We start from the raw sequence: 26,494 nt of genomic DNA on the forward strand, positions 1-26,494 counted from the left end.
GAACAACGCGGACTCGGGTGTATTCATACCACAATTCATACTCAATGTAGGTAGATATCATTGAAACAGACAGTCAAATATTATGTCATCTAATCTATCCCCTCCTCTCGAACCTGTTGAATTATCTAGTGTCAGTCTGGCGCGTAGACGTAGACTAGTTCCATACAGGGCAGCGGAGAGCAATGCTCTGTACCTCGTAATAGGTACTTATGTAACTGTGTAGGTACATCTGTTAGTGATCAAAGTACGCAACATAACTGGTATGTACTTACTTTATTTACAAATAACATAATGTACTGCGTGCGAGTGTCTGCATAACCGGCTCCGGCTGGCGACCGTCAACAAGGCAAGCGCCCATCGCGCCAGTTCAATGTCGGCACACGAGTGTCCATGTAGTGTCCCACTAGTGCAGTGTCGCCCGCGCGTCCCGCCTGGGAGCAGAGTGAGCAGTCAGCTGTGACTTGTGAAATTTAATTGTGCTGGGCCTCGGCCAGTGACCCCGAGAGTGATTGCGTCGCGGGCGTCGTGATCGACGTGGGACAGTCACTGACGGTGTGACGGTCACAATCTGTGCCACTTATCTGCAATTCTTCATCGTACGAGTATCAGCTGTTTGTTTATCAGGTAGATATACATTATACTTATCCACTTCTATCGTTGTTACAGTGCGCAGTGTACTGTTGTCACATTATTCTGCACCCTTTCTCTGACAAATTTCACCTCCACATAACTTCATTTCCTCCCCTCCCCCCTCCATCAACTCACCATAAATTATTTTATGGTAAGTAAGTACCTATCTATCCAAATATCCTGCTTTGTATAAGTACTAAGTTTTTATCTCGTATTCAGTGATCCAATAAACTACACAGACGATATCCATATCCATGTCGATTTTCGGAATTTATCACCCCGTCAGATGCATTGATAAGATTACTCATGTGAAGATACGATTAAAATAGTCTAAATAACCAAATAATACCAATACAATAATCTTTGGAGCCCCCTTCACTGTTTCGGAGGGAAAGTTGAGCAATCCTTTCTGTGAAGCACCACATTAAGTCTCTCCACCCAGAGGTGGTTGTGCGTTCAAATAAAATCACTCAGTCAAGGGTTTTATCTGTAGAAGATTAGGTAGATAAGTACATACTTACTAAGTATAATTTGAAAATAATGTTTTGTACCTAACCTGCCTACAATATAGTTATACAGTATAGTAAACCAACTTCAAAACAAAATAACTTACCACATCAGTGACATTGTAACTAGTTACTATTTTTGAGCAAAGCAATTATTTACACAACTGCGCTCGATCATTTGTATTGCATTAATAACTGTCTGGTACCCAAGGTGGAGTAAGACGTAAGACAGACATTTTATTTACTAATATCTAAAATATTATAAAATTATTAATTTTTGTAATAAGTGCTTTGGGAGAGGCCTACGTCCAGCAGTGGACTGCTATAGGTTGATGATGATGAATAAATACCTACTTAATAACCCCACCAACAGATGGTAATTAATTAGTGCCATGGGTAGGTACATTATGAGACAATGATCTTCGGTCAGAAAGCAACCAAAGGAAAGGTGCTTCTGTATGGTAATGGAAAATTTATAAGACGAAGCAAAATTACGACAGCTACTATACCTACTTTTGTAGTAAATAGTCATATTAGGTGGGTAGGTAGGTATAAACGAATAAGTAATGTTCAATTACGTTCTGTGCGTGGCAGGTGTCGGCGACATGGACGCCTACACCTTCACCATCAACGGGGAGCCGCACTCAGTGGGTGAGTACACTGTTTGTAACTGATTAATCAAAGCCAGCAACCATGCCCCCCCTGCACCATTGACCTCTGACAGAATAACGATCATCGATGTGGAGACGCATTGATCCGTCAACATGCCTACTGAACTGATGACATGTTGTTGTGTGGGGTAACACATGGCTTCAGAAGGCCGAATCTGAAACTGTATCCCAGTAGATGTGGGCAATATTGGTCGACCTTCCGTTCGAAAACAGTTTTGGTAGATTGTATAGTGGGAGGTGGATAAAGTGAATCGAGCAAGCCATGCACCTACTTGATATAATAATATGTACCTACTATGTATACCGGCCATGGGCAGTAGGCGAGTCATCAGCTGGTATTTAGTTGGTACTTACTTAAATAAATAGCAATACCAGCTGATGCCTCTTCTCCGTTCCTCCTCCGTACCTAGCTGCACATGGTACATCAGTCTGTGTGTGTCGCAGGCGCGGACGCGGCGCCGGGGCTGTCGCTGCTGGAGTACATCCGCGGCGCGGGGCTGCCGGGCACCAAGCGCATGTGCGAGCAGGGCGGCTGCGGCGCCTGCACCGTGGCCGTCTCGCTCCCGCACCGCGACCCGGGGGACCCGCCCGTCATGGCCGTCAACTCGGTAATGGGGAATTTTATCACTCACTTATACTTTCCATTCCTCCTGCCTTGAATATGTAGCATCAGCTTGTCAGAGCTCACCATTACCACATTATCCAGTTAGAACATTTGGGCTGCGGTGAGGTTGCCTGAAAGGCGGGCGGGACCCCTTCCTGCCTTTCAGTACAAATGTCCTTTAAATGGAAAACGAGAAGGTAGCAGCGACCTTGACGCTGCAATAGGTCATGCTTGCTGTCACATTGCTATCGCTGGCAGCTTCCTCACGGTGCATTCTCCTAGTAGTGATCCCTGTGGTCGGCAGTGCCTGGTGAGCGCGGCGGCGGCGGCGGCGGGCGGCTGGGCGGTGCGCACGGCGGAGGGCGTGGGGCGCCGCGCCGCCCCGCACGCGCTGCAGCGGCGCCTGGCCGACTACCACGGCTCGCAGTGCGGCTACTGCACGCCCGGCTGGGTCACCGCCATGTACAGGTACGTAGATCCTGCCTTACTCTGTACTCCCTTTCTTCGTCAAGTGCCGTCTCTTAGCGGAGGTTGGCAATCATCCTGCTGATTCCGCACATAAGTGACGAAGCGCACTGGTGATCTGATGGTATTTTGTATATATTGTATATTTGTATAATGCCCCCAACCCGTACCCGTATGTAGGACTAACGTCAGTGCGAACAACTATATTATGCGAGTGTGTCAAATGTACAATCAAATATACGCTCTAAATAGAAGCGAAGTACCGGACATATATCACAACTCATTGGGAAGTTTTAAAAATAAAATATTTAAATTTATTGATCATACTAATTAACTCATTGTTAATTATGTATAATGTTATTATAACTAAGAATATTATAATAGTTAATATATTGTATTTAGTGGTTGTGCTCTTTGCACTAACATGCTGTGTACACATTGTTTTGGTGTTACGACTAGACTAGAATTTATGTAATTTACCTTATGTTATATTGTTAATGTCTGTAATACTGTTGTGTGTGCCAAATAAAATAAAATAAAATAAAAAATAAAACCCCCCCTTGGTTGCAGCTTGTACGAGAGCGAGAAGCCGCTGACGGAGGAGAGCGTGGAGGAGTCGTTCGGGGGCAACCTGTGCCGCTGCACCGGCTACCGGCCCATCCTCGCCGCCTTCCGCACCTTCGCCACCCAGAGCGGAGCCCCGGAGCCCGGAGCCGCGGAGCCCGGGGCCACCGCGAGCGGAGTCACCGCGCCCGGAGCCACTGAGCCCGGGGCCGCCCAGTGCGGGGCCGGCGAGCGCTGCTCCGGCGACATACAGGTACACTGCCATCTTGGTAGCTCTACTGATCTTCTTTACCCTACTCCTCCGGCGCTGCTCCGGCGACATACAGGTACACTGCCATCTTGGTAGCTCTACTGATCTTCTTTACCCTACTCCTCCTAGTCATCTTCTTTGCTAGTTCTGTTGTGTTCAATGCGTATATTCGAAAGCTCGCGTCCATGCTTTGCCTGAAAATCTTCTCAGCTCATTCTTGTATTTGCAAATTCAGCCCCAGAAAACCTTCTTCAGTCTTACTTGAATACTCGTTTTGAACGTAGAGAGATGGAAAGTACAGCTGGATATAGACAGTAATCTTTAGACAAATGGGGTTTGTGCAGGACGTGGAGGAGCTGCCGCGCTCGCGCTGCGCGTCCGGCTGCTCCAGCGCGGGCTCCGAGTGGAACGTGCTGAGCGCCCCCCGCGCCCCCACCCCCGCCCCTGCCCCCGCCCCCGCGCCCGCCTGGCATGTCGCGCACACGCTGCAGGATGTCTTCGCCGCGCTGAGAACGTGCGGCTTCAAGAACTACAGACTCGTCAACGGGAATACTGGGAAAGGTTGTTTGGTGGTTCATTTCGTTTTTTAAATGTAACTGAAGCTATATTGCTTACATTTACAAGAGTGACCAGCCGAAGATGTCCATTACTGACCATCTTTTATTCCAGGAGTGTACCCGTCGCTGGCACAAGCCGTGACGTACATCGACATCTCGGGCGTGCGGGCGCTGCGGCGCGAGGTCCGGGACGAGAACCTGGTGCTGGGCGCGGGGCTGTCCCTGCGCCGGCTGCGGGCGCGCCTCGCCGCCGCCGCCAGCGACCCGGACTTCACCTACCTGCAGCACTTCGTGGAGCATCTCAAGCTCGTCGCCACCGTGCAAGTCAGAAACGTCAGTATACTTCTACAGTTGGCACGGTTGAGTAAAGATCGGTACCTAAAGAGTACGGTTTATTTTTTTATTTTATTTTATTTTATTAGAAGAGAAAACATACAGTGTATATTCTTAAACTTACAAATATAAATCTATATCTAACACACACACCAGTAAAGTTTTCAAAAATACTTATGTTTGAATACATTTCGAAACAACGCAATCCGCTAACAATTTCAGCAGTAAGTCCTATATAAGTTAAAAAAGATAAACATAAATACAATGTCCACTATCGTTAAATTTTATGAGAGTAGGTACTTATTATTTGAGCTTATTGTAATACAATTATTACCTAGAAACTACACTATGAAAAATAAATTGGTCTTAAGTAAGAAAGGAAGTAGGTATTATTCACCGTACCTATATAAATTAAACTAATGAGTGTCTTACCACGTAAAACTTATGCCTATAAAAGTTATGCCAATAAAAGTTGTGCCTATAAGAGTATATTAATCAGATATAGATGTAGGTGATAGTAAAATAATTCACTTTCGTATACGAGTAATATCATTTTTTATCTTGTATAAGGATTTCTGAAAAATGTCAACATCATTATACATTTGATTATAGCTAGAGCAAGCTCGGACTATAAAGCGATTCTTAGCATAGTTAGTACTGCATTGGGCAATATGGAACAAACTGCTAGATCTGGAATTAAAAAGTCTGCATTTAAAGCCAATTTGACCTAAAAGATAAGGGGAGTCACATATGTTATTAATTATTTTGTAAAGAAAAACGAAGTCATTTATATCTCGGCGTACAACCAGCGGCTTCACAGTTTCGGGATTATATTTAAAATTATTGTTTTGTCTCTGTCGATATCTCAATACTTTCAAGAACTTATTCTGTATGCGTTCAATAGAATCAATATAAACAGAATAAATAGGATTCCATGTAGTTGATGCGTATTCAAGATGAGATCTCACGAAAGCGTTGTATAATATAATAAAGGTACTAGCATTTTTGAACTCGGATCCTTGTCGTAAGACGAAACCTAACATTTTATACGCCTTAGCTACAATTCTGTCTATATGAGCCCTAAATAAAAGTTGACTATCCAAATATACCCCTAGATCCCGTACCTCATTTACCCGTTTTAAAGTTTTATCGGATAGAGTATAAATATTTTCAATCGGTTTATTTTTACGGGTAAAACTAATTACGTAACATTTATCAACATTTAGAAAAAGATTATTAACTTCACAATATTTGGTAAGATTATTTAAGTCTTTTTGTAAGAGGGAACAGTCATTTTTATCTTTGATTTGTATAAATATTTTAGTATCATCAGCATATAACAGAGCATTTGAATGTTGAAAAATATTAAAAACGTCATTAATAAAAATGTTAAAAAGTAAGGGACCCAAATGTGAGCCCTGTGGGACCCCAGAAGTAATTGGTACAAAAGATGATATGTATCCCTTAACAGTAACCGCTTGAGTTCTTCTACTTAAATAAGAAATCATCCATCTTAGTAAATCACCATGTATACCGATGGCTCCTAGCTTCATAATGAGTGTTGTATGACATATTTTATCAAATGCTTTGGAGTAATCGGTATACACGGCATCAACCTGACCACCACCATCCATAGATGAAAGCACCCTATCTATCATTTCATTCAGATTCGTCTCGGTTGAACGTTTATTGATAAAGCCGTGTTGAGCGCAAGATAAAATGGGTCTAACAGTAGGAAACAACGAGTCGTACACGATTTTCTCTAGCATTTTTGGAATAACGGACAGTTTAGATATGCCACGATAATCGGCTACGTTACGCTTATCTCCACTTTTAAATATGGGGACAACGAATGATTGCTTCCAACTTAGCGGAACCGATCCAGTTTTAATAGATAAGCGAAACAGCAGTGACAGTGGGCAGGACAGTTGAGTCGCGCAGCGTCTCAGAAACACAGGATGGATACCATCCGGACCCATCCCCTTCGTAACGTCTAGTTTCTTGAGATATTTTAAAACTAAAGCTTCATCAATTAATACAGTTCCGATATCCACCACCTGATTAATGGATGTTTCATTGGACAAAGAATCAATTGGGGTAGTTCGGCCCGGTTCAAATACCGTCAAGAAGTAATCACTAAAAATATCAGCAGTTTCCTGACCATTTGATGCAATTTTATCATATAGGAACATCGAGTCCGGAAAATCATTAGTACAATTTTTTTTTGATTTTATAAATGTCCAAAAATGTTTAGAATTTATTTTTATATTGTCTTCGGCTTGAGAAAGAAATAAATCATAACAAATCCTTTGAACGTCTTTTTGTTCTTTCCTTAGGTTACTAAATAATTCATAGTCAGATTCCCTGCCATAAACCTTCCAACGCCTATGAACTCTTAATTTTTGATTGATAAGTTTGACCAATCCAGAGGAATACCAAGATGGATAATTAATTTTTGACTTTACGCGTTTTAATGGCACACATTTGTCTATAATTGAGTTTAAGATTTTATAAAAGCTCGTGACTGCAACTTCGATATCATTGTGATCCAGCTCCTCATCCCAGTTCACCATATTTAATTCAAGGTTAATTTGATCGTAATCTGCAAAGTGAAATCGGCGGACTAATCGGGGAGCAGGAACTAAGTTATTTGTCATTTGGGAAATTGTTGCATTTATTGTAAGAGATGGGTGATGAGCGTCTTCTGGCACTAAGGGATTCTCACACCGAAGCACAGTGCAACTCTTATTAGAAATAATAAGGTCAAGTAAACGATTATGTTCATTTAAAATGCCATTAAACTGCATAAAACCTGTAAAATTTATAAATGCAAATATATTTTCAATTAATATGGAACTGGACGGATTAATTATTCTAAAATATCTCTTACTATCTGTGGTTAAGGACCATTGTGCATATGATATATTGTAATCACCAACTATAACAAATGTGTCAAGTGGAAAGGTTATTGACAAATCTGATAAATATTCAAAGAATCTTTGCTGTGAGTCTACTTGTTCCTGACCGTGGGGAAAATAACTACAGTATATTCTTAACTTGCTACCCATTGGTGATGTATTAATGACGACGTATGCAGTCTCCGCGTCAGGCGAGTGCGGCGGGTGCGCAGGGGGCACGGGGCCGGGGGGGGCGCGGGCCGCGCGGCTGCCCGTGTCCACGGTGAGCCCACGGCGCACGGCGATCAGCGCGCCCCCGCCCCGCCCCTCCTGGCGATGCTCGTAGTCTCTGTCCCTACGATAAACTGTATACCTACTGTCAAACAATTCATTATCAAAAATACCGGGTAAAAGCCAAGATTCGGTAATACAAATTATATCATAGTCATTTAATAATACATTCTTATAGAAAATATGTGTCTTAGTTCGCAAGCCACGGACATTCTGGTAATAAATGGAAAGATTCATTATCTGGGGAAATAAATTATAACGCGCATAAGAAACACTAATTGTTTGTTACTATTGACTATTAAAATATAACATTTTAATAGATAATATTTGAACGTCATCGGTCCAGGTACTACTCGTAAGATAAATATAGTGCCATTTAATTTATTAGCAATGTTATTATTACATGTAAAAACATTCCAATGCGAACAATAAACTAAGTGATAAGATCTTATAGGGAAAACCCCAAAGAAGCAACCAAATAGTACACCGTGATAAAATTCAAACATCGTATTAAGTATACCTTCAATACCCAATTTGCCATAATTTGTGCACAAAACAAACATCGAGTTAGTCGTAGCGATAACAGAAACCGGTCTATGACAGTCAGGGACGTCCAACCTTATTTTACCGTGGCCAAATGCAATGTGTAAATGGTATATTACTACGATCATTTTTCTTAATATTGACATTTTTATTTTGTTTTTTGGTTTGAAAGTGAATAATTTTACCATGACGTAGTTAGTTAATTCATTTATAATACGGAAAACACTCACCAAATTAATACTACACTTAAACTCAAGATACCTAAAAAATCGAAATTTAAAGTGAACATAATTAAGACATAGATTCGTACCTAACGTTTCAATTTTTTTAAATCATCATCCGAGTTAATGTGAATGACAGGCGAATCCGGTGATCGCCTAACCATAATGACACAGTTACGAACCCAGCATATTGCATAGCCTCTTTCTTTGGCTAACGTTTTCGTGCGGCGAAGCAGCTGTTTATTCTTGGCGGTTAAGTGATCGTTCGCATAAATAGTACTGTCACATCCAGAATATCCCAATTCACTTGCCTTCAAGTTTTTTACCTTCCGCAATAAAGCCAGAAAATCGTCCTTTCTGTAACGAGCCTGCATTTTAATGAGGATTGGTTTCGGCCGACGGTTCAGACTATCTTCGCCATCGATATTTCCTCGAGCAGCTACCCTGGTCACGAAATCAATGTCCACCTCGGGCTTTAGGTTGAAGTCACATTTCTGTGCGAGTGTGCGAACTATTGCCATTAGGTCTTCTCCTTTTTTTTCAGGGATTCCGATTATTTCTATATTAGAACGTCGAGCCCATTGGTCCTTCTTGTCCGTGTCAAGGATGACCCCATTAACGAGTTTACGAAGATCATCGAACTCATCCTTGATTTTTAGGAGGGGTTTCACTTGGGACTCTAAAGAAGTTATCTTTTGTGAGAGACATTCCATGTTTTCATTGAGAGTAGATTCTAGCTTCACAAAGTGATTTTTGAGACCCTTTATTTCATCATTAATCCCATGAAAAGATGCCAATTGATTCTCCATACCGGTAAGTTTCTCCAGCACTTGGTGAAGGAGAGCTTCATGGCTAATTTTGCCCTTCTCAATCTTTCCGCAAAAAGAGCTCGGAGTGCCAGGTGCAAGCGGTACCGTCTTCCTTGGAGTAAAATCGTCCACTGGGACCACTTCGGTAGTTCCATCAGCTGGAGGCAATGCAGATGAAGACTCACCAAGACACGAGTCCTGCGTTGTGTTAATTGCTTCACGACAGGCGACACAGGACCAGTTTGCTTTATTTCTGCCTAGTCTGCTAAACCCCCTCTCAGTGATACCACCACAACTGAAGTGGAAAGTGGACCCGCAGGACGAACACGAAGCACCACTGCCTACCGATTCCTGACACTTCTTACACTGCGTTGTGAACATCGTATAGATTGAGAACCCCTGGAACACTAGCAGATACAACGTGCGCTTCGAATGAATGTACAGCACTGACTCGGATTCGCATGCCCCAGTGAGAAAGTCTTGACATCTGCAATAGTTTTATTTTACTGCTTAGGCAAATGAAATCTCGTAGTTTCCAGAATAAAATTATAAGTTGTAGAAACTCAATGAAAACTATTATTCGCAGATTGGCACCATCGGTGGTAACTTGGCAATGAAGAATGAATACAAAGAATTTCAATCAGACATTTTCGTTCTACTGGCGACTGTTAAAGCTACGGTTACCATCAGTAAGTACGTCGGGGAGAGATAGAAAAGTAATAATAAAGTTATTAGACCATAATAATGATAATCATCATGACCCATCACGACAAATGTTTTCAAGCAACCCGAAGGCCTCTGACTAGGCTTAACGACTGCTGCCGAAACAGCAACCGGGACTGAAGCACGGAAACGTCCAGAAAACAACCACTTGAAATCGGTTACCCATCCAATGGCTGACCGTACCACGTGTTGCTTAATCTCAATGATCGTTACAATTAATGAAAGTAGCTCGACAACGGACGCTTCGACCATAATAATACAATAGTTAATATGATCTGTTATCATTTCAGTGGACTCCGACATGACCGAGACCGACGTCCCCGTAGTGGACTTCTTGAACATGGACTTGAGCGGAAAACTTATTACTGAAGTGAAGCTACCGCCCCTGTCTGCCAGCCATGTGATAAGGACTTATAAGGTAAAGGCTGAAAAGTATCAGATCAATAGATAACCTTCCTCCTTCCTTCGTAGCATTTAATCAATTTCTTGTACCTACCAATTTCAGATAATGCCGCGCGCGCAAAACTCGCACGCCATCGTGAACGCAGGCTTCATGTTCAAGCTGGACGAGGGCGGCGCGGTGGCGGCGTGCAGCCTGGTGTTCGGAGGCGTCGCGCCGGGGTTCGTGCACGCGGCGGGGGCGGAGGCGGCGCTGCGGGGGCGCGCGCTGGCCGCCGGGGGCGCGCTGCGGGGGGCGCTGGCGGCGCTGGCCCGGGACCTGCAGCCCGACCACCGCCCGCCCGAGCCCGCGCCGCACTGCCGCAAGAGCATCGCCCTCGGACTCTTCTATAGGGTATGAGTTATGGCCACCGATGCTTGGAAACCACGCAACTTACAGACTTGATATTCAATGCCTTTGTTATGAGTAATGAGTTAGGTTCTAACGTTGTTAGCGTCCCGCAGGCGGTGCTGAGCGTGGTGGGCGCGGAGGCCGTGTCGCCGCGGCTCCGCTCCGGCGCGGCGGCGGCGCGGCGCCCGCTGTCGCGCGGCACGCAGACCTACGACACCGACAAGGCCGTGTGGCCGCTCAACCAGCCCGTGCCCAAGCTGGAGGCGCTCGCGCAGGTCAGCCACATCATTGTTAACCGATTTATATTGCCCCTGCTGAAGAATAGCAACTGATGGTAGGTACTTTGTTTGATGGATATCTACATTTGTCACCCCCATCTGTGTGCAGTGCACGGGCGAGGCGGCGTTCGTGGACGACGCGGCGGCGGGCGCGCGCGAGGCGCACCTGGCCCCTGTGCTGGCCGCCGCCGTCGCCGACGAAGTGCACATCGACGCCACAGATGCCCTGGTAACTACATCGTTATAATAGTTCTTGTCTGTACGGTCTAATTCATATTTTGGTAGAACAGCCCGGATCAGCCGCGGCTATACCTACAAGCCACTACCCATTTCATAATGATCTGAGGGAACCGACTTGGTCGCTAGATACATAGTATCTTTCAGCCGCTCTGGTTAACGAAGCTTTCATACTAATCTGTGTATCTAGTGGGCCGCTGCTTCCTCTTGGCCGCTTACAATGTCACAGTGAATACCGTGACTGCGTTGCAGGCGATGCCGGGCGTGCTGGCGGTGCTGGCGGCGGCGGACATCCCGGGGAGCAACTCCTTCACCCCCACCAGCGTGGTGTGGCAGGAGGAGGACGAGCCCGTGCTGGCCCAGCGCGCGCAGTACCACGGACAGGTCACATTCTATATATTATTATTCTTTATTCCACGTATTTCTTTCTCAATTTAGTAAAATATTAGTTTTTTGTAACCGACCACTATTTCACGAAGGCTTGGTCACTAAACTTTTACATTTGAAAGGTGGTGGCGCTAGTGGCGGCAACGGACCGGCGGCTGGCGCTGGCTGCGGCGGCGCGGGTCAAGGTCACGTACAGCAACGTCAAGGACAAGCCCGTCATCACCATCCAGGACGCCCTCGCCGCGCCCGACGCCAAGGAACGGGTGAGTCGCGCAGAAATTGCATTCTGCGGTAGAAGGGTACGAAAGGTATGGGGGGTGGCCCCCACGTACGTATCAATTAGATCTTATATTCCTTCGGCATAGATAAGTGACGGACTGACAATTGACCTTATTGACTAATCCTACACGACAGTCACGACACCCTAAACAGTAACCTGAAAAATGCTGCCGAAGCCCGTATTCTAGTATTAGTGTAATTTTCCAAACATTCTATTTTCCGTTTTTAAGGTGAGCATTGTGGCATTGTGTCTTGCTGGTTGTTCTCAGATCCGCGAGGACATAGTGATCGAGCCGACAGACCGCGGCACGGACGTGGTTCGTGTCATCAAGGGCAGCTTCACCGTGCCCTCGCAGTACCACTTCACCATGGAGACGCAGACTGCCAGGTGAGTCATCGGTGTAGATACAGCTCCCAGGTGCTACAATCAATTATAACGAGGCACAAACATTTAGAATGATGCCGACGCTCCGTACAGCGCACGAAAAAGTCATTAGGTACGACCCACGCGATTTGGCGACTGATTGTGAGCTCGCGCTATATCTCGCTCTCTCATGGACCCCCGCGAGTGGCAGACAGACGAGGCGTTTGTGCTGATACGTGTCGTGTGGTTGCAGGGCGGCGGTGTCCGAGGACGGCGCGGGCGTGGACGTGGCGAGCAGCTCGCAGTGGCTGCACCTCGTGCAGGTCGCCGTGGCGCGGATGCTGAAGCTGCGGGACAACCAGTCAGTGCCAACCGTCACCGTCGCGATAGTTGCTCATGCCCTCATGCGTAGCCAACTAAAGCTTGTGACAGACAAAATAATTTCGAAAAGACGATTCAATATAGTCAAAGGAGCCACCCCAAGTAACGAAGTTTTTTTGCCGTTAATTTATTTATTTATTTATTTATTTGGATAAACTACAACAATATGCTAAAGATATCTTAAATATAATATAACTAACATAGGTTAACATATTGCCTTAAATGTTCATCACCATGACACAATGAAATATTAATAATTTCGTGACACACAAAAAGGTTAGGTAGGTATTTATAATATAATTTCGTTTAACATTTTCTTAATTGCTCCTAGTTTCTTCTGAAAAATATCAACCGACAAAAACTTTTCATTATGTGAGTGGCATATTCTGTGTAAGGGTGCGCGTTGGCCAGAATTTGTGCGGGTAGTCGCAAGATAAAATAATTTGTTAGGATGGCGAGATGTGGTGGTACGTGGGGCTAAGTATTTGATCTCATTAACTAGATCGGGGCAGTCATAGAGATTGTTACAAATTTTGTACAACGTAATCTCGTCTGCTATTGCACGTCTACAAGACAATTTTTGTAATTTATAGAGTTCCAGGAGATTATCGTAGGATGATTTAGTGTAAGTGAGCCTGTAATGAATTGATTTTAGTGCTTTCTTCTGTATTGACTCAAGTTTGTCAGAGTAAACTGCGTAGAATGGGTTCCATACTACAGAAGCGTATTCCAGTTGTGATCGGACAAGTGTTTTGTAAAGCATTAGTAGAGTTTTCGGTTGTTTAAATGACTTACTTAATCTTAAAATAAAACCCAACATCTGATACGCTTTAGTACAAATGTTTTCTGTGTGTGCTTCGAAGGTTAATTTTTCATCAAATAGCACGCCGAGGTCTTTCATTGAGGATACTTTATCCAGTGTATGGCCGCCAATATTATAAGTATATTGTATTTTATTTATGTTTCTAGTGAATGTTATTTGTTTACATTTATTGTGGGCAAGCATCAGTTTGTTGGATGCACAGAATTCATTGAATCTAATTAAGTCAGTTTGAATTTGGATGCAGTCTTCTTGGGTAGTAATGGTTTTAAATATTTTTAGATCATCGGCAAACATAAGGATTTTACAATGTTGAAAACAATTTGCTATATCATTGATAAATAGTAAGTACTGAATTGGTCCCAGTATTGATCCTTGAACTACGCCTGAAGATACTAGCTTCTTGTCGGATTGATGCCCATTAATGGTTACCACCTGGTAACGGTTATGTAGATAAGACTTGAACCAGTGAAGAAGCCTGCCAGTAATGCCGTTTTGTCCCAACCTTTTAAGCAATAGTACATGGTCCACTTTGTCAAAAGCCTTTTGGAAGTCCGTATAAATAGCATCGACTTGAATACCTTTGTCCATTTTATTAAATAAAAAGCTGGAGTATAGAATGAGATTTGTAGTAGTGGACCTTGCTTTCATAAAGCCGTGTTGTTGCTGACAAATATTGTATTTTAGTTGAGAGTAAACTGATTCTTTAATTAAAGACTCAAATAATTTAGGAATTATTGAAAGAATGGATATTGGCCTGTAATTTGGAATGTTGTTTTTAGACCCAGACTTATGTAACGGTTTAATATATGCTAATTTCCAGAAATCGGGAAAGGTGCCTTCTTGTATACTTAGATTAAAAATTATGTAAAGTGGTTCTGATATCAGTTCAGCGGTATTTTTTAGAAATATGGGTCCTATTCCATCGGGACCTGCGCCTTTTGATAAATCTAGGTTTAAGATAGATGATTTAATTTGGCTTTTAGTTATGGTTATACTTGGTATGTTAGGAGCCTCAGGATATGTACTGATATTGTTTAAATCAATAGTATCCAGGGCAGTATCACTTGCTTCAAAGACCGAACCAAAGAACTCGTTAAACATATTGGCTATTTTCGGTGGACTGTCCGAGGTGCTATTACCTAACGTCATTTTGGACGGGTAACCATTATTATTTTTCTTTAAGGATGAAACATACTTCCAGAAGTGTTTTACATTTTCGGTTATGTCCGACTCAGTTTTTAAGATGTAAGTATTGAAATTTTGTTTTAGTAATATTTTAGTACGACTGCGAAGTAAAGAAAATTCATTGTAATCAGATAAGTTGTGATATGTTTTCCACTTTCTCCATACAGTTTTCTTGCGAATGAGCGTGCTTGTTAGCGCTTTAGAAAACCAAGACGGGAAATTACGAGATTTTGGTTTGTCTAAAGGAACATATTTTTTTATTATTTCATAAATAATTTCATAAAACCGAGAAACACTATCTGTTATATTTGTATAATTTAGCTCCTCTACCCAATTTATTTTTTCTAATTCCTTTTTTATGACACTGTAATCGCATTTCCTAAAATTGTATTCATCAATTTGTTTTTGCTCGATGCACTTGAGTGGTTGAATTTTTTTAAAGGAGAACATTAATGGAGGATGATGTTTATAGTTAGGGCGAGAGAGCTCAAGATATGGTTTGGAACAAATGCAGTGATCACAATTGGTTAACATAAGATCTAATAAACGATTGTTTTCATTATAAATATTATTATACTGCTTAAGTTGCATGTAAACTAGAGTATTTTCTAATCCTTTGTGAAGGTCAGTTACTACTGCCGGGAGCATATAATTTTCCGGTGAATGAGGGGACCACTGTAGATCAGGAATATTATAATCGCCCAAAATTATAAAGGAGTGGGTAGGCAAGTCTGTATATAAGGTTTGTAGTTTTTTAAAATGCGATTCATAGATAATTTTACTTGTTTTCGGAGGTATATAAGATGCACATAACATGAGTTTATTATTATTACGTAAAGGTAGAGAAATAAATAATTCTTCCGCGTTATCATCTTCTAACTCAAAATGTCTTGTAGAGCTTAGTTTTTTGTTAATAGCAACCACCACGCCTCCACCATCTTTTTTATCAGATTTTTCCAAATTTCTGTCGCGACGAAAAATTATATATCTGTCATCTGCAATTTCAGAGTCAAATATGCCACTTAACAGCCAAGTTTCTGTCAATATGATTATATCATAATGAGAAGATTGAATATTCTGCCTAAGTTCGGTAAGTTTAGTTCTCAAACCGCCACAGTTTTGGTAATAAATGTCAAAGTTAGTGTTAGCCATTAGAATTTAAACATTTAATAATTGTTTTTGTTGTTTTATGTTTTAGATTACATATACAGTAACTAAGCACAAAAGGTAAAAGTATTACGTAGTGGCGGCATGCAATTTTTGGTATGATAAAGTTACATAGGGCGTTTTTATTATTTAAGGAGAGCAATAAGTGTGAATTTATGTTTATGAGAACTCTGTGGACAATTTGTACGATTAAAGTGAAGCAATGAATACACATTAATAAGATATACAGTCAGTTAAGTTTCTGGAGGTCTTCATCGCGACGGACTGTGATTACACGGGAGTTTTCATCTTTCCGAACTAAGATAGCCGCGTTCTTTACCCAAGTATATTTATACGATTTTTCAGCTGAACGAGCACGAGTTTTAGCGTATAGTATCTTGTTTCTCAGTGTCAAGTGTTCATTTATATAAATGCGTGACGATGGCGGCACACTGCCTTCAGTAGAAGAGTGGGCGGTAGCGCCCCCCGCGGCCATTTAGTAGTGTACCTTTTATAAGTCAGGGCTATTCTGCCTGGGCAGTCAGCTGGTAACAACCGATCTCACTGGCTAATCCGCTCACCACGATCAAAACCCCTCGTTCTAGATTTTGTCACCCATACGCTAAGAGATTTAAACGTATGCTTTTACACATATATTAACTTGAGACTGCTGGCACTTCCTTCCCCAAGAAGTGATGCATGGTGTGCAGTGTGCAAGCTCCATCCATGTTGCAGGGTGAACGTGAGTGCGGCCCGCGTGGGCGGCGGCTACGGCGGCAAGGCGTCGCGCGCGGCGCTGCCGGCGTGCCTGGCCGCACTCGCCGCCTCGCGCCTGCGCCGCCCCGCGCGCCTCGTGCTCACGTTGGAGGACAACATGCGAGCCATCGGCAAGCGGCAGGAGTGCCGGGCGGAGTTCGAGGTTAGTAGGCTTTCGTTGTGGAGAGGAAGATAGAGTTCTGGCAGAACTACTAGGGTTTCAAGGCCATTTAGGGCGTCTTGCATAACAAAATTAATCAAAATTAAATCTATGACCTCTTGCTCTGACATTATACTGTCAGAGCAAGAGACAAACTATTTAATTTTATTTAACTTTGTTATGCAAGTCACCCTTAGTGTCCATTCCTGCACACTGACCTTCCTACGAACATTATCGTCCTCCATCAGATCGGTTTGTCTCTCGTTTTCCACCTCTTGCCAATTTATTTCTAGTGCTGTTGTCTCTTGCACTAGGTTCATAAGTATGTGTACCTGTGGGCAGGTGGGCGTGAGCGCGGCGGGGCTGGTGCAGCACTGCGCGGTGCAGTACCACAGCGACTGCGGCTGCTCGTACAACGACGCGGCGGGCGCGGCGGTGGCCACCACCATGACGTCACTCGTGGACGCGCGGCGCTGGCGCGTGCGCGGCTGCTCCGTGCGCACCGACACGCCCAGCGCCACCTGGTGCCGCGCGCCAGGTTATATATGACTCATAGATAAAACACAATTGTAGAGCTTTTAGATAGTATTATGAGGTGTGGGGAACAGTAAGGCAGATTATACAGAAGACCGAAGAATATAATCAGCCTGTGCCTAGCCTTTGTGGACTATGAAAAAGCCTTCGACTCCATGGATACCTGGGTAGTTTTGGAATCCTTGCAGAGATGCCAAATCACAGATGATCGTAATTTTGGTAATTTTGCTACAACTTTCAGTTTATCACTTTTAAGATTAGGTACTGGCTGCTAATCCTAAACGATGACCAACTATGGCCAACTAATGGCAATTTCCCTGTGACAGGCACAACGGAAGCGTTCGCCATAGTGGACCACATAATGGAGCGCATCGCGTTCGCGCTGGAGCTGGACTCGACGGACGTGAAGCTGCTGAACCTGTCCCCGCGGCACGGGGCGCTGCGCGACATGGTGCTGGCCTTCAAGGCCGACGCGCAGTACGACCAGCGCCTGGCGGAGATCAGCAAGTTCAACGCAGAGAACGCGTGGAAAAAGCGCGCTCTGAAGCTGGCGCTGATGGCGTTCCCCATCGAGTACAGCGGGAACTTCGCGGCCATGCTGTCCGTGTACCACGCGGACGGGTCCGTGGCCGTGGCGCACGCCGGCGTGGAGCTGGGCCAGGGCGTCCACACCAAGGCGGCGCAGGTCGTCGCCTACACGCTCAACATCCCCCTCGACCTGGTCACGGTCAAGCCCACCAACAACTTCGTGACACCCAACGCCATGGTGAGTCATCGTGCAGCTTCTATCTTCCCGCATGTTTATAGATCAACAACTCGGTTATTCATCATAATCGTTCATTCGAGGCCCATTTTATTCATGTTACAAGTAAAGTTACCTATGATCCACGCAGGTGACAAACGGCAGCTACACGAGCGAGGCGGTGTGCCACGCAGCGGTGCAGGCGTGCCGGGAGCTGCTGGCGCGCCTGCAGCCCGTGCGCGAGGAGCTGCGGGGGCGGGCGGGGGCGCGGGGGGAGCGGGGGGAGCGGGGGGAGCGGGGGGGAGAGCCCACGTGGCAGGACGTGGTGCAGAAGGCCTATGAGAAAGGTTCGTATACGGAGGAGGAAGTCTAGGATATATTGACTAACAGATTTTGCTGAATGCGCCATAAACTAGCATAGTGTGTCCGCACCGCATGGTTACTTTCCAATTGGCGTTTCCTTCTTTACGAAGTTCAGGAGGAGAGGGTTTCTGACAGCGAATGAGCTGTGACCAGGGGCCAGAATTGATCGTGGTTTCATTAACCGTAGCCTTTAAAAATTTTAACAGCCAAGTAGGTATGGCTAATGTACATGATTGTTCCAGGTATAAACCTGAACGCGAGCTACATGTCGTCGGACAACGAGGGTCTTGTGGGCTACTGCGTGCGCGGCGCGGCGATAGTGCAGCTAGAGCTGGACGCACTGGCGGGGACGCACCAGCTGACTCGCGCCGACCTCGTGCAGGACACGGGCCGCAGCCTCAGCCCCGCCGTCGATGTCGGGCAGGTCGCTGCGTCATTCATACTAGTTGACGAGTCGTAGGCAGCACGAAAGGAGCTTCATTGAGTTATGTACCTATAGGTACATAGGTACTCGTATCGTCTGTGCTCACGTGATGTGTCAGTCACAGACAACTGGTCTATTGGCTAATCCTCTTTCCACAGTCACGAGTGTTTGCCTACGCTAACAATTAGGTATACATTTTCATAAACTAAGAAATCTTAGCTTCAGAAGGCTTAAAAATCTGCTTTTTGATACCGTTTAGTCCAACAACAGGTTCCCAACTGTACTGTTTCAGATCGAGGGTGCGTTCACGATGGGCCTGGGCCTGTGGACGAGCGAGCGGCTGGCGCACTCGGGCGCGGGGCGGCTGCTGACGGCGGGCACGTGGTGGTACCTGCCGCCCGGCGCGCGGGACATCCCCACCGACCTGCGGGTCACGCTCAAGCAGGGGCAGGACGAGCGGCCAGTCGGCGTGCTGCGCTCTAAAGGTACGCTATACTTTGTCAAATACAGGGTGTTGCAAAGAGGGTATACTAAGCCGAAACCTACGTGTGCAGCATGTTATAATATAATCAAAGGTTATATCTAAGCCCAAAAATTTAATCAGGATGTCAAAATTCGCGATTTGACTATGGGGATTATGGGGAATGATTATTTTTTCTCGAATTTTGACATTCTGATATCATTTTGGGTATCAATACCGATGATGGTGCAAAGACAAAACGCGTAATTTGTTTTCGATACTTAATACAGTTTATATAATACATATCTATTGCTGACTGTACAGTACATACTGAGATAATAATATGTGTGCAGCAACGGGCGAGCCGGCCCTGGTGCTGGCGGTGGCGGCGGCGCACGCGCTGCTGGCGGCGGCGGCGGCGGCGCGGCGCGAGCACCACCCCCACGACACAGAGTGGAAGCACGTCGGTATGTACCTACACTGTCCGAGCGAGAGGTCTACCCTGCAGCACTAACCCTGCCAGCCTGACTGGCTGACTAATTCTTTCACGACAGTCATCTAGATTCATCATCACGACCCATCATGTCCCCACTGCTGGTCTCCTTCCGATGAAGGAAGGGTTTATGCCTAGTCCACCACGCTGGCCTAGTGCGGGTTGGTGGACCCCAACACAAGCAAGCTTGTACTGAGATAGTTGTCGGGTAAGTGGGCAACCCGACTGTCAGATGTTTTCATACTGCCCGAAGGCCTCTAGGCTTAGCGACTGCCGTCGTAGCAGCAACCGGGACCCACGGCTTAACGTGCCGTCCGACGCACGGAAGCTTCCAGAAAAAACTACTTGAAATCGGTCACCCATCTAGACTAGTAACTAGTTATTATTATTCTGTGCCTAGACGAAAGAATAGGCACTCGTCCGCAATAAGCCAATAAAATGCGCCTACTATGTAAGATATGGCTAACACTGTTCTTCATACATACCTACGCTGTGTGTTTCAGAGGCTCCGTACACGGTGGAGCGAGTCATGGAGGCCATCGACCCCGACCCGGCGCGCTACACGCTGCAGTGACGGGCTCACTTCGCCTCCAGCAGAGACGGACTCAAATATTGTTAAGAAATTAATTATATGAACATGTATTTTATATGTTTGCTATAGGTATAAAGTATAATATACATTACAGTATATGTTTTTGGGATGTACTTACCTATTCATTCTTTGTTTAAGCATTTATAACTTAGAATGGGATAATATTGTTGAAATTAAAGAAATATTATAAAATAAAGTTTTATTTAGTGAGTTTACACACTATCATTCTATTATTTACAAGTAAACTAAACAATATTTATCATTAACTTGCTGCCTCTCGTCAAAGATACTAAAACAGATGTTCAATTAATTTATATTTAAAAAAAAACATTAAAACTACGGTATGTTTATTACTGTCTGGCAATAAATACTTCATGAAAGAAAAATATATACCTCTTTTACTACACAAGATATGACAACATACAAAAATACAAACCATAAGATAATATAATTTACTTAAGTAAATAGTATAGTAGTGAATTGAATTATTATGGCAGTATATTATTAATCATTTCAATTATGTATATTATAAATCTGTAATGAGGCACTATAGGTATTTTGGTTTGCTTTCTGGATTAATAGTAAAAAAAATGATGTTTTTGGTCGCCTACAATTAGGTTTCGCAACCACAACCATTCTTTGGTGGCAGATAGCAACTTACTTCTGATGTCGATAACCGTTTTATGCTTTTAAATTCCACAGTCTGGTATAATACAGGCCGTAAAAATAAGTAAGGGATAACTTAGCTAAGTGTTTAGTGTGGTAGGGCGCTGCAGCGGCGGCGTCCCACGCTCACTCCATGCCGGGCGGCGTCCCACGCTCACTCCATGCCGGGCGGCAGCGGCTCCACGGGGGCCCCCACGTACCCGCCTTCCACCTGCAAGTATCGCGGCGGGTCAGCTAGTCAGTTTCATAAGAATGTATAGCTTCTTTTGTACCTGGTCAAACTCACAACCTCATATACATTCATTGTAACATTCAAATACATGAATCCACACACGAGTGTAACTAGTGCAGTTACAACCTTGAGCTGTACATGATTCTACACACGAGTGTAACAAGTGCAGTCACGAATCTGAGCTGTACATAACTGTCCTCTACACACTAGTGTAATAAGTGCAGTTACAAATCTGAGCTACACATCACACATGCACACATTTTTTATACAGTCAGTAAGAAATTAGTATTATCCCCGACATAAGAAAATGAAACGTTACCGGGTGGGTTGCGGGCGCGACGGGCGCGGCGGCCAGCTCGGCCCACACGGCGGCCGGCACCTCCTCGCGCGGCAGCCGGGCCACGTGCGCCTGCGCAGGAGTACAACATCAGCAGGGAAACACATTACATTTCTCTCAAGGTTTTGAGGTACCCAATGGTTAAAGAAACGTAGGTATGATATATAAACGCTCGGGGAACGTAAAGCATTTTTTATACAAACGAACGAATAAATTTGCCTTGCTTTAAAGGGTTCTATTCTATTCTATTCTATTCTCTGTCACCTGAGGCGCGAGCATAGGATTCGATACTATTTTCGAATCTACACGAAGGGTCGCTTTTACCAAACGCTAAACGTATTGAAATCAAATTTTAAATACATTTTGTACTAACTGACAGACGTATGACAGGCTACTAAATACGTTTAGCGTTTGGTGAAATTCCACCTAACATGGAAAAACAAATGCCACTTTTGGAACTAACAAATTTGCCTTACATTTTGACAGTGACATTTGACGATACGCAACGTAAACGGAGGTATCGAATCCTGTGCTCGGGCAACTGGCTCTCTCGAATGGAAACTTTGTGCATATCCCCAAGGTCCAAACTGCCTTCCTAAGCTTGGACCATTTCCCACCACGCTGGTCCAATGCGGGTTGGTGGGTTCACATATCTAGATGTGCTAAATTTAGATATGCAGGTTTCCTAACGATGTATTCCTTCACCGTAAGAGCGATGGTATACATCGTACTTAAATTCAGAAAAGAACTCATTGGTACATGTCAGCGCTGGGATTCGAACCCGCATCTCTGGCGTGAGAAGAGGGCGCTTACGCCCCTTACCCGACTGAGTTACCACCGCTCCTATTTTAAAGGGTGCGCGCACTACATATTATATTTGTCTCAGAAATGTAACATATATAAGTTTATATGTCGGTGCACGCACATGCGATTAAGAGTTGGCAGGGATATGCATATTTATCAGCAATAGCGCGACCTAAAAATCGTGCAGAATAAGCGCAGGCTTTTAGCCGTTTAAACCCGCACTCAAACATATTGACGTTGAAGGTTTGGCCTTAGGCCCGGGTCTCCTATTTACGCCGTAGGTCGCGTCCAGCGTCACGCCGTAGGCCGCGTCACGATGCTCACTACGTCTACGCGCCAACGTCGGCGTGTGAGGGAGACCGCATCAGTACATTTCTATAGTAAGCATCGTGACGCGGCCTACGGCGTGACGCTGGACGCGACCTACGACGGCCTTACTAAAATGTACATAGCTACAAAAATAGAAGAATGAGTACCTGCAGCTGGTCGCGGCAGGCGGGCTCGGCTTGCAGCGCGGCGCGCAGCGCGGGGCCGGGGAGGGGCAGCAGCGCCGCGCCGCCCCCCGCCACCCGCGCCGCGCACTTCACCCACCCCTCCCACGCCACCTTGTTGCGCCACACCTGCAACACATACACTTACATAAACAAACACATACCTACATCAATATTAATGTACAGTTGTTTATTTATATACTAGCTGTTTCCGCGAGCTTCGCTTCGCCTTAAAAAGTTTTCCCGTGGGAATGCCGGGATAAAAAATAGCCTATGCTCTTTCTCAGGGTCTAGAACATATGTATACCAAATTTCATTCAAATCCGTTGAGTAGTTTTGCCGTGATAGAGTAACAGACAGACACGGTTACTTTCGCATTTATAATATTAGTTAGGTCATCTGTGAGCGGACTTAGCTCCTATATACTTATGAAACTCAACAATGAGAAAACAGTACTCTTCTAAGCGTGTCGGAGACAAACAGAGCTATATACTAGAGTTTGTCATCGTGGTGAAATATTAGCATGCGCTGATTGCCCGCGTGCATCTGACGTATAAGTAATGTTCATTCGACTTCTTTCTACAACGCATTTTAATGACTGGCACAAGTTGTTGCCAGTCGGCTTCGCAGAAGATCGTCCCATCCATTGTCTGTAGGTCCTTCCCCTGCCCGCGCGGCACGGACCCACCTGCTTGTCGCACGGGGCTGCCCGCGCGGCACGGACCCACCTGCTTGTCGCGCAGCGCGTGCAGCAGCGCCAGCACGAGCGGCTGCAGCGCGGGGTGCAGCGCCAGCGCCTGCAGCACGGAGCGCATCAGCAGCACGGGCACCGGCTCCTCCTCCGCCAGCTCCTGCAGCACGCCGCCCACCACCTGCATACACCATACAACTAACTTACAACTGTTACAACTTACAGATATACCTACACTTAACATAAAGTGCCCTGTTTAAGCTTTCTACCCAATATTCCGTATATCATACCGTGACCGTGCTATGAACGTGTCAGGCAAAAAATATTCTTTGTATAGAAAAGCATGATACTATACCCACTAGAGTTCACTAGACCGTCCCATAACCAACCCGAACCCGCTAATTACCGCCGATTATATTTTGCTGGTGCCGATACGTTCATAGCACGAGCATGGTATGATGCGGTGTAGTGGGCAGACTCGTTTATACTTAATCAACAGTCGCTAGTAGTTAAAATAAATGAATGATGTACAGTCAGCTGCATAAGTAGCTATACACTTTTGTACCTTGTCAATCTAACAAACCATCTATCCATCCATTGAAGCATTGACGGTTCGTCAATTTGACAAGGTACAGAAGTGTATAACAACTTATGCAGCTGACCGTACTTGGCACTGACCTGCGCAGTGAAGATGTCTCTCTCGGAGAAGCAGAGCGCGGTGGCGCGGATGACGGGCTTGAGCTCCGCCGCGCCGCCGCCGCCGCCGGGCGCCAGGTGCAGCGCCAGCAGCAGCTCCGCCGGGGACACTGCCACACAACAACAACATTAACATAATGTTAGAAGGAATTATTCACAACAGTTTTGTGGCCGCACTCTTATCTCGAGGAATAACACAGAATAGAAGATGAATGATGATGAAACAGAATCTATGACATCTTGTCTATCGACTGAGAGTTTTTTTTTACGTTTCCGACACCTTGTTCGCGAGCATGGATTACGCATGGTTCATTAAAATTAATCCTATCGAATACAGTAAATAAATTAATAATAAAGATACATCTATTTGACACACTGACGACACCAAAAAGTATAGGAAACAAAACAATACCAAGTAAAACAGAGGTTGGTGTCCAGAGCTTCAACAATGTGGTATAGAGTTGGCGTACTAAAGATTACCCACATAGCTGTCAAAATATGTAAGCTGAAGTGGCAGTGGGCTGATCATATCGGCCGAAGAACCGATAACCGTTGGGGTAGACGGGTTCTCGCGTGGAGACACCACGAACAGGCAAACGCAGCGTGGGACGCTCTCCTGCCCGCTGGACTGACGACCTTAGGCGGGTGGCGGGTAGTGGTTGGATGAGGAAGGCCGAGGACCGAGTGTTGTGGCGCTCCTCGGGAGAGGCCTATGTCCAGCAGTGGATGACTATTGGCTGATGTAGTACTGACCGGGCGAGGGCTCGTGCAGCAGGCGCAGCAGCTGCTCGCGCGCCGCCGCGCCCGGCAGCGACACCAGCTTGGGCAGCGCCGCCAACACCTGCACACAGGGATAAAGATATATTCACACACTAGAGAGAGTACACGTAATTACTACATTGTAGTCACTAATATATTCTTATGTCCCAAGACATAGGCTGTTTTTAACAACGTGCGGGATTGCCCCGCACGACCGCGGTATTATACAGTACGAATTACGAATATGCTCGCGAGACGCAGGAAAATGGCGGCCATCCCGCATGCGTGATGAAATCCGCACGCTGTTAAACAACTGCCATATGATGATATGCGAGCTGTGATAGGGTTATGCATGAGCGCTTGGCTCTGTACAAATTCTGATATGAACCAATGAAATCATTTCAATTAAGGAATTTAAGTACATTCATTGTTCTTTCGGTCACATGTACATCTAGATTTCTAGCTTCTACAACGGCGGTGAGGCTCGCTACTTATCACTTGAGCTACTTATCACAGCGAAAAGATGGTGATCTTGTGTTATTGTGACTTTTCAAATACTCACTAACAAAAAAGGTTAAGTAAAGCAATAAAATCATTTATTTCATGAAAATTTGATTAAAAAGACACACTAAGATTGTTTACCTCTCATGGCAGTATAATGTGTAGTGTATAGGTATGGATCAAAGAATAATAATAGCTCGTGACTGGCGACATTACCTCGCTCTTGCTGAGCTGCAGCAGCACGGGCAGCAGCGACACCAGCCGCCCCCAGCAACACACACACACACACACTGCACACACACACACATTACCTCGCTCTTGCTGAGCTGCAGCAGCACGGGCAGCAGCGACACCAGCCGCCCCCAGCAACACACACACACACACACTGCACACACACACACATTACCTCGCTCTTGTTGAGCTGCAGCAGCACGGGCAGCAGCGACACCAGCCGCCCCCAGCAACACACACACACACACACTGCACACACACACACATTACCTCGCTCTTGCTGAGCTGCAGCAGCACGGGCAGCAGCGACACCAGCCGCCCCCAGCAACACACACACACACACACTGCACACACACACACATTACCTCGCTCTTGCTGAGCTGCAGCAGCACGGGCAGCAGCGACACCAGCCGCCCCCAGCAACACACACACACACACACTGCACACACACACACATTACCTCGCTCTTGTTGAGCTGCAGCAGCACGGGCAGCAGCGACACCAGCCGCCCCCAGCAACACACACACACACACACTGCACACACACACACATTACCTCGCTCTTGTTGAGCTGCAGCAGCACGGGCAGCAGCGACACCAGCCGCCCCCAGCAACACACACACACACAC

At 45.3% G+C, this 26,494-nt stretch overlaps 2 protein-coding genes across 5 annotated transcripts in view; one reads left to right on the forward strand and one right to left on the reverse strand.

Annotated features, from left to right (window-relative positions):
* The first annotated feature begins 207 nt into the window (after window positions 1-207).
* Window positions 208-20,461, forward strand: LOC105394926 (xanthine dehydrogenase). Of its 4 annotated transcripts, none has more exons than XM_048627291.1 (24): window positions 208-624; window positions 1,731-1,787; window positions 2,252-2,415; window positions 2,716-2,879; window positions 3,447-3,693; window positions 4,035-4,251; window positions 4,360-4,580; window positions 9,928-10,030; window positions 10,355-10,482; window positions 10,570-10,857; window positions 10,968-11,129; window positions 11,242-11,361; window positions 11,622-11,753; window positions 11,879-12,019; window positions 12,305-12,423; window positions 12,653-12,760; window positions 16,670-16,853; window positions 17,193-17,388; window positions 17,711-18,150; window positions 18,278-18,473; window positions 18,732-18,913; window positions 19,206-19,398; window positions 19,727-19,840; window positions 20,370-20,461. In XM_048627291.1, the coding sequence occupies exons 2-24, from the start codon at window positions 1,742-1,744 to the stop codon at window positions 20,438-20,440; spliced, it is 3,936 nt and encodes a 1,311-aa protein (XP_048483248.1). In that variant the 5' UTR covers window positions 208-624; window positions 1,731-1,741; the 3' UTR covers window positions 20,441-20,461. The 4 variants fall into 4 exon arrangements, with proteins under 4 accessions (XP_048483248.1, XP_048483250.1, XP_048483251.1 ...); XM_048627293.1 differs by lacking the exon at window positions 208-624 and adding an exon at window positions 650-781; XM_048627294.1 differs by lacking the exon at window positions 208-624 and adding an exon at window positions 1,023-1,131.
* A 181-nt stretch (window positions 20,462-20,642) lies between these two features.
* LOC105396512 (symplekin) overlaps window positions 20,643-26,494 on the reverse strand; it is a 44,912-nt gene continuing 39,060 nt past the window's right edge. The window contains exons 13-18 of the mRNA XM_048627297.1: window positions 25,129-25,216; window positions 24,358-24,485; window positions 23,717-23,860; window positions 22,974-23,117; window positions 21,676-21,765; window positions 20,643-21,335 (exon numbers count right to left, since the gene is read on the reverse strand). Coding sequence (XP_048483254.1) covers window positions 21,279-21,335; window positions 21,676-21,765; window positions 22,974-23,117; window positions 23,717-23,860; window positions 24,358-24,485; window positions 25,129-25,216 — 651 coding nt within the window. The 3' untranslated portion in view covers window positions 20,643-21,278. The remainder of the gene's footprint in view (window positions 21,336-21,675; window positions 21,766-22,973; window positions 23,118-23,716; window positions 23,861-24,357; window positions 24,486-25,128; window positions 25,217-26,494) is intronic.

The sequence above is a fragment of the Plutella xylostella genome, chromosome 18 (assembly GCF_932276165.1).
Source record: "Plutella xylostella chromosome 18, ilPluXylo3.1, whole genome shotgun sequence".
NCBI classification, from domain to species: Eukaryota; Metazoa; Arthropoda; class Insecta; order Lepidoptera; family Plutellidae; genus Plutella; species Plutella xylostella.

Coding starts and splice junctions, on each gene's coding strand:
- LOC105394926 (XM_048627291.1), top strand. CDS start 1,742: ATGGACGCCTACACCTTCACCATCAACGGGGAGCCGCACTCAGTGG. Junction 12,424..12,652: donor ATGGAGACGCAGACTGCCAG/GTGAGTCATCGG, acceptor GTGTGGTTGCAG/GGCGGCGGTGTCCGAGGACG. Junction 19,841..20,369: donor CACAGAGTGGAAGCACGTCG/GTATGTACCTAC, acceptor TGTGTGTTTCAG/AGGCTCCGTACACGGTGGAG.